At 38.5% G+C, this 14,208-nt stretch overlaps 1 protein-coding gene across 2 annotated transcripts in view; it reads right to left on the reverse strand.

The window, feature by feature from the left end:
* Positions 1-1,808: 1,808 nt before the first annotated feature.
* LOC125917754 (RCC1 and BTB domain-containing protein 1) overlaps positions 1,809-14,208 on the reverse strand; it is a 37,986-nt gene continuing 25,586 nt past the window's right edge. For both annotated transcript variants that reach the window (XM_049623864.1, XM_049623863.1), the window contains exons 9-12: positions 13,615-13,741; positions 11,272-11,423; positions 10,596-10,726; positions 1,809-4,369 (exon numbers count right to left, since the gene is read on the reverse strand). In XM_049623864.1, coding sequence (XP_049479821.1) covers positions 4,229-4,369; positions 10,596-10,726; positions 11,272-11,423; positions 13,615-13,741 — 551 coding nt within the window. In that variant the 3' untranslated portion in view covers positions 1,809-4,228. The remainder of the gene's footprint in view (positions 4,370-10,595; positions 10,727-11,271; positions 11,424-13,614; positions 13,742-14,208) is intronic.

Genomic DNA, 14,208 nt, shown 5'->3' on the forward strand with positions numbered 1-14,208 from the left:
CGTGCTCTAAAATAAAAAATGGTTAAAATGGTAAATTCATTTATGTTTTACCACAATAAATAAGAATTCTGAATATAAAAAAAAACTACAGAAGACTCCGTCCAGATGCACTGAACGAAGACTTCTCCTGGTCCAGGTGACGACTGTAACTTCCTCTCCTGCTATTATATCCCATAGCAAAGCTTATCTGAGTTTTGATGTCATGATCTTTACTTAAGAGAAAACCTTTGTCCCCCACTTTACCTTCAAATTTAATCTGTCATTCCTACCATGGGAGGCAACTTGGCACAAGGGAGCAACATGTGTTTGACAGTCACTAAGTAAGCAAATATTAGGCAAACTATTAAACCTGGGTTTGTACTTGTGCTATGTCATTCACTACCGAAAAACTTCAATCAAATTACTTAATCTATCTGAGCTTAACTCTACCTACCTTATGCCTTACGGTACAAAACGTGGACACTAAAGAAGAAAATATGTGAAGCATAGGGCATAATGTCTGGCACCATGGGAAACAAATGTTCTCAAACACACACACACACACACACACACACACACACACACACACACAGACACACACACACACCCTCTCCTTGCCCACGTTTCCTCCTAATGGGCCCTGGCTTATGTTCTCCATTCTAACCAAACTTGCTAATGGTAAGTTCTGGAAGGCTTATCAGCCACCACCTCTAAGCCTTTGCTTATGCCACTTACCTGCTGTTTTGGAATGAGTGAGAAGGACATTATCTTCAGAGCATCTATTTCTCATAATAAGCTATCAAGTTTTCTCGCACCACCTATTGTGAAAAATTGTTTATAAATATGTTTTTACATTAATTCCTCAACTTCTCTCTCCCCTCTCCTAATAACTTACACGCTCCTTGAGGATAGGGACTGTCCTTCCCTTCATTTATAGGTACAAGGATCCAGATGCATTTTTCTGCTGTGACAGTTCAATCGTATTATCTTTCAGTAGGAATAAAACCAAAAGATTTTTTTTTTAATTTTTTTCTTAATGTTTATTTTTGAGAGAGAGAGAGAGAGACAGAGAGAGAGAGAGACAGAGACAGAGACAGAATGTGAGTGGGTTAGGGGCAGAGAGAGAGGGAGACACAGAATCCGAAGCAGGCTCCAGGCTCCGAGCTGTCAGCACAGAGCCTGACGCGGGGCTCAAACTCACAAGCTGTGAGATCATGACCTGAGCCGAAGTCGGATGCTCAACCGACTGAGCCACCCAGGTGCCCCAAAACCAAAAGATTTCTATGGGAGTAGGGGATACAACTGAGAAACAGGTGACCTGTTCACTGTGGTACCTGTTTTCAGCCTGATACCTGCTAAGAATCATAGTACCAGTTTTTTTTTAATGCTGGAAAAATACATAGAACATGAAATTTATCAAGCTAACCACCTTTACGTGTGCAGTTCAGTGCATTACATACATTCAACACTGTTGTGTTGTCACCACCACCATCCATCTCCATAATTCTTTTTTTTTTTTTTTAAACGTTTATTTATTTTTGAGACAGAGAGAGACAGAGCATGAATGGGGGTCAGAGAGAGGGAGACACAGAATCCGAAACAGGCTCCAGGCTCTGAGCTGTCAGCACAGGGCCCGACGTGGGGCTCGAACCCACGGACCGTGAGATCATGACCTGAGCCGAAGTCGGCCGCTCAACCGACTGAGCCACCCAGGCGCCCCTCCATAATTCTTTATATTTTGCAAAACTGAAACTGTATCCATTAAACATTAGCTCCTAAGTCCTCTCTCCCACCTCCAACCTCTGGCAACTAGCATTCTGCTTTCTATCTCTGTGAATTTGATTATGTTAGTTACCTTGTGTGGGTGGGATCATGCAGTATTTGTCCTTCTGTGACTGGCATATTTTACCCAGCATAATGTCCTTGGGGTTCATCCAGGTTGCAGCATGTGTTAGAAGAACTTCCTTCCGTTTTAAGGCTGCACATTACCGATTTTTGAGAGGGAAAAACAACTCTGCATGTATGTCTTGACATTATTTATTAATATGTCATTCTAAACATTACATAAATACAGCCTATATACTAGAGTATCAAATATTATTCCAGTAAGAAGTTCAAGAGTACATTTAGGGTTATCTTAAGAAATATGAATACTTTGGCTTTCATTATCACATCAGATGAAAAAAACAACTCAAAGAACAGTTTTCATTTCCTGCTATGATTAACAATGAAACCAAGTAGAAAAATAAGAGTGTATTAAAAAAAAAAAAAAAAAGATACTCAAGTACTTCTCAAAGAACATATTTCCATTTTCTTCACTACATACACACTCATACAAATTACTCGGTAATCTGAGAAGTGGTTCTTTACCTATATAAGGAACCTCAGTAAATATTTGTTGAATGAATGAACAATCTATGGAAATGGATCTACTACTTTAATTTGTGCTTTAAGTTTTTTTCAAGTAAGAGCAATAGTAAACATACCGCAGTTCTTGTTTTGTCCAGATCATAAGCCTATAGAACAGTGATTGTTATGAACACTACCCATCATAGCTAATAATCAAATTAATGTGCATTCATCAACCTAGTAAGAAAAATTCTATCATGTTGCAGAACTAATCCTAAATAATAACTGACTGGGCTTCAATCACTTGCAACATGGTCAAGAAAAGGGAGCTGGGACTTCTAGGTTTGAATTTATCTCACTTATCAATGAATTCCTATCTTTGGGCCCTCACTCCCACCCAAACCCTCAGACACACTTAGAAACACTGCTAAAAATAGTAGCTGCAGCATATCTTCACTCTCTTGTTAATTTGACTCTGAAAATGTATTTGGCCTCCAAGTTCAGGTGAGGGACCTTCCAAACAGGAAACCGTTCACTAAGGGAATGCCCACAAATGGAAATGAGTCTGTGAGCCAGAGAGAACAAAGATTTGTTCTTACAGCAAGCTCAACAGACACACACGATAAAACTCAGAGTTGAACACTCTTCCTCCAAAAGTCATGTTCATAACCAGACCAAAAAAGAAACGGGGAAAAAAAAAAAAAAACAACAACTTGAACTTAAAAGGACCCTATTTAAAAGGATCTTTTCAGGGAAATCATAATTTTGATCCTTTTTCAAAGTTATATTGTGCTAAATATTATACCTAACACAATCAAAAGACGAGGAAATAAAAAACGAAAGCTGAAGTTGCAAACAAGCAAAGGTGTGACACTTGGCCTATAGATAAAAGAGAGAAATTCTATGAAGTCCTGCCAGAAAGCTGGTTTTAAGAACACCTTGTGAGTCAGATGTAGTGGATCTGATCGTCTAGCAGCCATAATTTAGGAAGGCAAGAGTATGCTGAATATGCCATTACTTTCTTCTCATGATTAGCGTTTATGGGGGAAACGGTGGGGAATCAAATTTAAACTTCAGCTCTTAGACTGTATCTTAATAAAACAAAACACTGTTGGAGAGTAGTGGATACTCTATATTGACCTCTGTCCAAAGTTTCTTTCAATATCAACTTTTTACAGGTAGTCCTAAATTACTACTCTTTATGGACTTAATTCTTAAGAGAAACCTTGGCTAGCCTACAAGTTTATCTTTGCATAATCATCGTAATAGGTTTAACTCATATTAAACTGAATATTGTTTTTTGATACGCGATGAAGTTAAAAAAGGTCCTCAGTAGTACAAACACACACAAAAACCTCAAACTATCTTCACTACTCCTTCACAGTACGGCTAGTGAACTAGCAACTGATGCAGCATTTCAACAAGCCCCAAAGTCAGCATCTTTAATTCAAGGTGGGGCCTCTTATGTCTATCTCACAGTCCACAAACCATCCCAGGTCCTGGGGTCGAAAGGGTTGTTACTATGTGAGCCAGGAGAATTACCGCAAACTTCTCCTTTCCAAGTTCAGCAGTTCCTCTAATCAAAAACAAAACAAAACAAAACAAAACAAAACAAAACAAAACACAAACGACCAGCTAAACTTTCACCCCTTTACAATGTTCTAGCCAAATTAAGGTCACATTTAAAATGCACATATCTGGAAACAAGACTTGTTTAGAACGGGTTCAGGAAAAGCTGTACATCCTTCATACATTCCTACACGGAGAATGGTGTCTCAAGATGTGAAAAACAAACAAGCTGACGGGTTCTTTACCTGCAAAATTACATCACCCGTAGAGCACAAAGCAGCCACCATGGCCAGTGCCCCAGAGCATTCACAAAACCCAGCAGCCTGGGGCTTCAGTTCTTAAAGGCTCCACATTTACTGGCTTTAGCAATGAATTCCTTTAGCAGAGGGCCATCCATTTGCCAAAATGCTGCAGTCTGTGTAACTTCTGTCAAATGATTGATGCAAAACTTAAAGCAGAATTCTTCTAAATCCTGGACACACACAACAAAAATAAAAACAAAAAGAGGCTTTTTTTTATTAACTTTGATCAAATTACTTCTATCCAAACCCCTCATCCCAAATCTCTCACCCTCCCCTAGAAAAGATATTTGAGGCCAGAAACCTCAAACTAAGCAAACAAGTGACTGTACATAGGTAGGCATCAGAAAAGCACGTACTATTGAGGCGCCTGAGTGGCTCAGTAGTCGGCTGAGTGTCCGACTTCAGCTCAGGTCATGATCTCACTGAGAGTGAGTTCGAGCCCTGCGCCGGGCTCTGTGCTGACAACTCAGAGCCTGGAGCCTGCCTTGGATTCCGTGTCTCCCTCTGTCTCTGCCCCTTCCCCACTCATGCTCTGTCTCTCACACACACAGAAATAAACATTAAAAAAATCTTTTAAATAAAAAAAGAAAAGCACGTACTATTTAGTCACAACACAGTAAGTTCAACAGCTCCCCTACGTCAAGTCTGACTCTCTAGAACGTACACCCATTCACAGAGCCTATGGGGGGGCAGCCTCCGCATGGCTGTCACACAGCCCGGTCACATGCAAAGACTTTAACGAGCTGAACGCATACACCTGAAACCAATACAGTATTATACGTCAATTCTTCTTCAATAATAATTAAAAACAAAGCTGAAAGCAACTTTACCCCAACGTATGTTTGACCATAGTCAAGTCAGAGAAAAGAATTAAGATGTGGGTTATTTAGCTTAAGGAAGACCTTAAGAAATACAAAAGTGATGAAGAGATGTCCTAAGGAGACACATTAAAAAAAAAAAAAAATCCACAGACCTTAAATTCACTTTCACGCTCTCCGAGATAAAAATGCCTTCACTGTTAAAGCCACAAAGGAAGACACACTCCCACTCCCACACGCTAATTTCTCAGATAGTCGGTCCAGAGGAAAATATTCAGTCTGGAGTTTTCACTCAGGAAAAGAAGTCATCAGCTACCGACATTCAGAAGTAACATATACAAGTGGTAAACCAGAACAACTTAAACATTTCTGCCAATGCTAACAGAGCCTTTCATCCCCAGCAAAACACTACCATGTTTGTTCCTTGAAACGCCGCAACACGTATTTATTAAGTCCATTAGGTACTGGAATGTATACAAAGACTAACTATGTAACAGCAAATCACACTAAAAGCTCTTATCACCAACACCTTGATTCTTGTAACTTTGCCAGCTACACTGAAGGTCAATACTCAGGGTTCTATCAAACCAGGAACTGGACAACATTTAAACTGCAGCGTCTTGGCTTCATGTTTCCAGCCACCGTGAAATGAGCATGTCAGGCAGAATGGGGAAGGACCCACACAAACACAGAGACGCGTCTCCTTTCTACTCTCTCATTGCAGACCCCTGCGAACAAATACTTCCCTATTCTGAGGGTCCCTCTGTCCCTAGCTGAATGATGTCCCCTTCCAGTCATATAACCAGTAAGAGATAAACCACATCTAATGTGTATCAGCCAGCTGCTGACAGAGTTTTGCTTTCTAGACAATTCACAATGCATTTAAAGTATCAGCACAATCTCCACATCCACGTTTTTAAATAAGAGATTCCCAGTGGGCTGAAGTACAGCTGAATGTTCCGTGTGTTATAATAAACTATAATGTTAAACTATATTAAACATTCCCTCTCAATTATTGAAGAAAAAGTCCTACTCCTGGTATAACAACCCAATGATTAATACACAGCTTTGGGACTAAATTATATTCCACAAGGAGAGAAAAGTCATTTTTATCTTATTTATCCAAAAGAGACAACTAGTTTATCTACACATATTTTAGGAAGAAATAACCAGTCATAAGCACACAAAGTCCCTCAAACCATCTAATGTATCAGATGAGGATCTTTAAATATTGACTCTTAATTATACAATTTCAAATTCAAAGAAGATTGCACTAAATTCTGGCACTGTAAAACCTTATTATAGTGTCTACAGATCCGGAATTCAAGATCTTCAGAGGTCAAACAATGAGTATATCCAAAGACTATCTTGAGTATAAACTCTGAAGAACTTTTTATATAGCACAGGTACACAGACGGCACCTCTAGTTATAAATCACTTCATACATTTATGAAAACAGCTCTAGCAAACTGTCTTCCCTTCCCCTCCAATGAGTCTGAATTGGTAAGATAGCTCAGTATTCAAAAAATGTTTAGCAGTTTCAAACATTACAAATCTAACTAGAGAATCCTGAAAAGAACCTAAAGCTGGGCTGTTTAAAGAACTTATTTAATAACTGACTCTTGCTTAAGGCAGATCTATGGAAAAGGAAGCACTGAGTGCCCTTGGAGAGAGAAACCGGATATGCAAGCTCACCTGCATGAACAGAGTGGCACAGTCATGCAACTCACTTAGCAGCCAATGCCCTGAGCCAGCCTGCCTGCCTCTGATGTGTGAACGAGACCAATATTTTCCTGATAATTCTTGAATATTTTGAGAACCTACATGATCTGTTCACCTCACTCTGCAAATGTATCACATCTTCAATTATCCAGAAAAGAAAATACAACACTTACCCAACTGTAAGTTAACTGTAACAGAACTGCTGGGCTTTGTATAAAAGCTTATATATGTTTAACTGTTTATATAAAACATTTCCAAGAAGAATAAAAAGGATTACTTGACCCGTAGATGAAAAACGTTCATAATAGAATGAAAGCATCTTCTTAAGGCCGACGGAATATAAAAGTGGGAAAGAGTGTAAAATCAGGGGCTCTAATACAATATTTTTGGTATATCAGAAGTAATTCCATATTCATGACATTTTGTGGTGAAATTATTATAAAGTGGCTCTGAGGCAAATCAGATAAAATGTCAGATTTGTTGTAATTAGCAAGGAAGATCAAAATAAATTGCTACTCTAATTTATAAACTCATTCCAAATTTTTCAATGTTTAAATTATTCCAATAATTTATATATTCCGAGAATAAGTCATTTTTCCTTTCCACAGATCTTCTTAAAACACAATCGATGGTCTAAATATCCACATTTTAAAAAATGCTATTGCAGCCTAAATGGAGTTCTTATCCAGTCTTGAGTCCTCCAAAGCTAAAATAGTCGAATGCTAATTTTTCTATGGAAGGCTACTTGGCCAGGATGAGACAGGCTACCTATGTGTTACAAGCCCCCCTTGAGACATATTCTGGATGGCAAGAAATTGTGAACCACACCTAACTTTGCCCAAAATTATTGTTAAAGTAGTAATAAAACAAAACCCCAAAACTGTAAGTTTAGAATTTGTTTCCTAGTATATCAGGTACAAAATATTCCATATCAAAGTGGTCTCTGGTTTTTAGAATGTACTTAAAGTCTTTTTTTTTAATTTTTTTTTAATGTTTATTTATTTCTGAGACACAGAGAGAGAGAGAGAGAGAGAGAGAGAGAGAGCGTGAGAGCATGAGTAGGGGAGGGGCAGAGAGAGGGAGACACAGAATCAGAAGCAGGCTCCAGGTTCCGAGCTGTCAGCACAGAGCCCAACGCGGGGCTCGAACTCACAAACCGTGTGATCATGACCTGAGCAGAAGTCGGTCCCTCAACCGACTGAGCCACCCAGGCGCCCCTACAATGTACTTAAAGTCTTAATAGGACAAAATAAAGAAAAGGCACTCTCACTAACCAAAAAATACTTTACTGATCACAGAAAACTTTTAATTTTGGAAAGAAGAAAAAATGCTGACCATTTGGTTTTAGCGCAAAACTTTCAACACCCATATCCCAAACTAATTCTGGAATTAGATTCCTGGCCTTATATTTATTGCTTCCAAGAGCAAAATCTTAGGACTTAAATTGCTAAGCAAGGAGGATTTTCTGGAAAACTCTCCACTCTGGTTCAACAAATAATACTTCCCTCCCAGCTATTTCTCCTGATGTTCAGATACACTAGGGGGTGCCTGAGTGGCTCAGTAGGTTGAACAGATCATATCAGGTCATGATCCCAGTGTTGTGGCATCAAGCCCCACGTTGGGCTCTGTGCTGAGCGTGGAGCCTGCTTAAGATTCCCTCCCTCTGCCCCTCTCCCAGCTCGCCTTCTCTTTCCAACAAACAAAAAAACCCAAAAATACACAGAAAACAAACATTTCCTGAAAAGAAACAGTATAAATAGAAACATTTCAAAATTTGTGTAATAAGATACAAACTATCTTGATACAATGTTTTTTTCACATCTACTCCCTTGATGGCAACATTTATTTGGGTTTGTACTGGAGGAATTCTGAAGTGCTCCTCTGCCGGGTTGTTCTTCACGTAAAACTTGGAGGAAGACTGACAGTGCATTCAGAATGCCGGGGCTCCACAACAACCAGAAAAATCTTCCTAACTACTGAGCCAATACATTTTTGTTGCTTTTATGTGTGTCATTTGCTGCAAAATTACCTTGTCAAAAGGGGGTATGGAGGAACCACAAGAACTTAGAGGAAACAGAAAAAATGTGAGAAGGTTGTCTCCATCTTCCTAGCATTTCAACCACAGAATGAAGGCAAAGTCATCTAGTCTCCCTAAGCGGAGCTTCTGAAAGTCAATATCTTGGTGGTAAATTTCCAATCTTAGTGGTAGCTTCGCATCAACTTATAGATACAGCTAGTAGGTTTTATTTTTACATTCTAAACACTTCATTTATTTACTTACTACATTCTATTGCATTAAGGGAAATACAAGGTAACTCCTAGAAGAATCCCCCCCCCCCAAAAAAAAATACAGCCTAAAAAGAAAGAAGTGATTCTTTCTGTTTTTGTCTTCTACGTTCCAAGTTTTCTACATTGAATGTATTAATATTTGGGGCGTTTGGAGTTTATTGTTTTCTTCATTTTTTAAAGGACACCTTCATGGCAAGGTGTTTCACATATATTCACTCATTCATTAAACTCAGCATACATTCTTGAGTGCCAACCATATGCCCACACTGTGCCAGACTGAGGGAAACACGTTTGCAGTCTCAAGCAAGAGATGGTATCTAATGTCTATACTCAGCATGAGAAAAATGAAAGCTAATTTAAAAAAGTGATTAGCTGGCACAGGCAGAAGTGCCATAAGGTTTTTTCCTGGAAACTTGATGGGATAGGTTTTAACTTAAAATGAGAAATTTCCAGCAACTAGAGCTGAGATGTTTGCCTCTGCCCAGGTGGTTCTAACTGGTTTTAATCAGCAATATCCTAACCCCTAGAATATGGAACTCATTAGTAGTAAGGAGAAGGGAGAGATCCAGAGAAGATGCTAAAAGTGAATTACCAAATGGACAGAAAGGGCACTGACCAATTTAAAGTTACATCACTAGGTAGAAATGCAACCTAAAGAAAAGGGCACTTCTAATAAACAAGTTCATGGTGTCACAAAAAAGGCAAGAAAAAAATCTAGACATCCATTTCCTATTAGAAATAATTTAATCACCAAATCTGCTGTCAGGCCACAGACAAAGTCAACTATATTTGACCTTAGCAAATATTTATGATAATATAATTTCAAATAAAAATAGGATGCACTTTGAAAATACAAAACGTAATGGTCCATTTGGATCCCTAAGTTTGATAAAGGAGAAGATCCCTGCAGGTGTTTGGTAAATCTCAATACCGCGTACTCTGCCTTGTCAAATGATGACAAAATACTACCTCTAAGAACGGGCTAATTGTGTCATTAAAGGTGTATGCCTTAGCTGGACTCCAAGGCTGTTGCTCTCTACCTTATATTCTCTATAAATTTATAAAACCAACCGTACCAGACTTTAGTTCACTAATTATCCTTAATGTATCCTTCAGGTGGTACCATATTCATTCAGTTCAACAAACATTTATCATCCAGTGTCTACTATGTGCCACGCACTACAGAATAGAGAATAAGAAACAGTTCTGCTCACAAGCCTACAATATGATGACGCTCTGATTCTTAACTTCAAGAAAACATACCAAATGCAAAATTTCAGACTCTCAAAAGGCCATTCATTCATAGATTCTTTAGAGACCCATGAATCCCAGATTAAGAATTCAATCCAGTGCAAAATCAACCATCCACAACAAACACACAAATAAAAAGGAGTCCAGAGCAAGCTCTTCGCACATGAATCATTATGAGTTACAATTAGACAATGATAGAATTTCAGAGCATACACAGATACAAAATTATTCATGTTCCTTGTCTCATGCAAGAAAAGGGTGGGAGGCAGAGCACAGGGAGCTGGAGGGGTTGGCTTCAGTTTGCTGTTTATGTTACCTCTGCATCGTATCTGACTGCAGCAGAGAATAATGAAAAGGCATTCTCCACCGTAATTCCACGCTTGATAATGTGCTGACAGAGCTTTTTCAGCCGGTTTTCACAGTAAGACGTGGCCAAGTCCAAAAGACCTAAAAACAAAAAAGAATTTCACCCCAAGTTTATGATACTTTCCCCTAATTTATAAACATATATTTCATTTTGGTGAAAAGAGTTATGGAGATGAATCAAAAGTTTCTTAATGAATGCTACCCTAAAGGTTATTAAATAGATCCTCTTTCTCACTCCCCTCCCCACCCCAGAACAGACCTCTCCTACACTCGCTTTATACAACTTCCTCTACAGTACAAAAGAAGGGGAATAAACGGAATTGCCCCCCTTCTTTTGTTTCCAAGAGGATACACGAAATGCATTATCAACGTATTAAAAATTAAAATATTACAAAATTAAAAATTATTAAAATTAAAATAAGTCCATAGCCATAAATAAACTAGGTCTGTAACTGTGAACCGTAACAACTTATACAATACTATTTTTAAAGACATTTACTTCAAATATTTTCTAAAAACCATGTAAAAGCCAACTGAGCTGAAACTCTTTACACTTCAGTACTGTGAGAACGTGGAGGGAGAGACTTTTGCTCGTGAGGCCTGGCCCGTCCCGGTGGCTGAGGTACCTATGGCATCTTCAGGTGGCAGGTCCACTGTGTCTGTGTAGAGGTACTGGAGGAAGGCACGGTACACTGGGTAAGAAAACTGGTCTATTTCTATCACCTCCTTCATATCCTCATTCCAGTAAGACTGGAACATGGATCGAAAGTGCTCACACCTAAACAGAACAAGCAAAGTTATCTGACGAACTTGACGAAATCCAACAACTCTCATAGGTCTCCCTACCTACTACTATATTCAGGCCCACACTCACAGGCTTAGGAATCTTCAGCTAGCACAGGCTTTCACATTCACCTTCTGAATCGATTCACTTGCATTTTCTGATGGGCATCTCCTATTAAATACTAAGGATTCTAAGTAGGGCCTAGAAGTACCCAGCCCTTCAGGTGCACCACTCTTTGCCTTTGACAGTCCTCATCAAGATCAAGGATTTTGCTCCCTCATTTTTCTTAAGAAGATTATACAGAAATGCATTTTAAACAATGAAATTAAAGGAAATTCAGAAATGAGAGTTCAAATCTTTGACGATACATCAACATCATTCAAATAACTCATTTGGTTTTTAATTTTCAAGTAATCAGCATGTTCTTAAAACCGCTTTCAATGTTAACTGGATCACATTTAGGCTGATGATTATCACATTACCTCACATGACAATTTTCCTCCTTTTCTGACTCATCTCCAAAACAGCCATCAGTCCTATTTTGTTCCTCTGCTTTGACCTGCTCCCTCTCCAATACACCCAAGTCTGTTACTAACTTACTCAGAAAAAACATTCACTAGGAAAGTGGGTCTTTTTATGTTATATTTGCATGTAAAAAGCCACCTTCATGCAAAATTGATTTCTAAAACTGGGTTTTCTACATATTTCAGTTTTAAAAAATCATCTTTTCAAATCCTTTTAAAATGAGATATGGTATAAATAAACAGAATATTTTCAAAATCCATTCACAACCAAAAGAATGGCTCCATCTACATAAGAAATTACTTCATCTGAGAAGTTAAAAGAAATAGTTGTCTAGGCAAGGAATGACAAATGGGTCAGAAAACTATGCATGAAAGGAACAGACTAGTTGACCACAGGTTCCCAGAAGAAACATTTCCAGTCTATAATTTCATTCCTTTGGTTCAGATATTTACTCTCTTAGTAATGAATGATCTATATGGCTTTTAGGTTCCCTTAAAACGTGTTATTTTGTAAAGAGGTTTTTAACTACATTTCAAAAAGGACCAGTTTAACTCTCTATGGTCTCACTTCATGTGCCTCCTTCTCAGTGATGGCAGCCTTAGGGGGCAAGAGTCCAAACTGTTATTAATAAATACAAAGTTCCCTCACATTTATACAAATAACTCCCACCATTTACTATATCCAAAGATCGTTCCTTTATTTATTTAAAAAAATTTTTTTTTAATGTTTATTTATTTTTGAGACAGAGAGAGACAGAGCATGAATGGGGGAGGGTCAGAGAGAGGGAGACACAGAATCCGAAACAGGCTCCAGGCTCTGAGCTGTCAGCACAGAGCCCAACGTGGGGCTTGAACTCATGGGCTGTGAGATCATGACCTGAGCCGAAGTCGGCTGCTTAACCGACTGAGCCACCTAGGCGCCCCTAAAGATCATTCCTTTAATTGGGAATCACATGTCCCTCAGGGCCAGAGGTCCATCACTCCTGACCATGAGAGTTTCTTGATGGGGCGGGGAATGAATCTTTAAGAGGACATACACACTTTAATCTCTTGTATTTTTTTAATCACGTAAGTAAATTTGTCGATAGAAATAAGAATTCATAAGAACCTCATTTAAAAAAACAATATAGACAGGGAGCCTGAGTGGCTCCATCGGTTAAATGTCCAACTTCAGCTCAGATCATGATCTCGCGGTTCATGAGTTCAAGCCCCGCATCAGGCTCTGTGCTGACAGCTCAGAGCCTGGAGCCTGCTTCAGATTCTGTGTCTCCCTCTCTCTCTGCCCCTCTCCCTCTCGTGTTTTTCATCTCTCTCTCTCCCTCTCAAAAATAAATAAACATATATTTTATTAAATATATATATATTATATATATATGTATATATGTACACATATATGTATACATATATATTTATATGTATATAATATACATATATATATTAAAAATATATATATATAAACAAATACTTCTACCACATTATGCTTTTTCAAAAAGGCACACGAGTGCACACTCACACACACAGATAATGCATGGATACTATCCACAAATATAGTAAGTAGCGTCATTTCTCTCTACTACCAAGGCTATTTCTTAGCGGTCACCAAAAGGAGACTGCAAAAAGAAAGTAAGGTTATCGATGTCTCTAAGCTCGTGCAAAAATACCTGATTTTCAAAACAGCTTTATGGACATGGATATATTTCCCATCAATTCTAAACTTCAGATCAGCAGTTTCCGGACTATCAAATTCTTTCTTCAGTGATTCAGCAACTGTTAAAAAGTCTTCATGCTCTGAAAGCAACAAACCCATTATTAGTACATAAATCTGAAGAAATGTGCCAGAGATAAGAAAAGACTTCTAAAAGATAACCATTAGCAAGGTGAATAACTCAGATTTTTTTCAAGTTTGTGCCTTATTTGACAAATCAATTTCACCATATGAAAATACGTATCTTAAGTCTATAAACTACCAAAAAATATGTACGTAGTTGAAAAGGCCAATTACCAGTCTTATATATGAAGTTAGACATTTAAAAATGTATATTTTTTAGGGGTGCCTGGGTGACTTGGTCAGCTGAGTGTCCGACTTTGGCTCAGGTCATGATCTCACAGTTTGTGAGCTCAGGCCCCACATCAGGGAGAGCCAGCTTGGAGGTGGGAGCCTGCTTCAGATTCTGTCTCTCTCTCTCTGCCCCTCCCCCAATCTCTCCCTCTCTCTCTCTCAAAAATAAAACATTTAGAAACTTTTAAATGTATAT

Source organism: Panthera uncia, unplaced genomic scaffold (assembly GCF_023721935.1).
Source record: "Panthera uncia isolate 11264 unplaced genomic scaffold, Puncia_PCG_1.0 HiC_scaffold_236, whole genome shotgun sequence".
Lineage (NCBI taxonomy): Eukaryota > Metazoa > Chordata > Mammalia > Carnivora > Felidae > Panthera > Panthera uncia.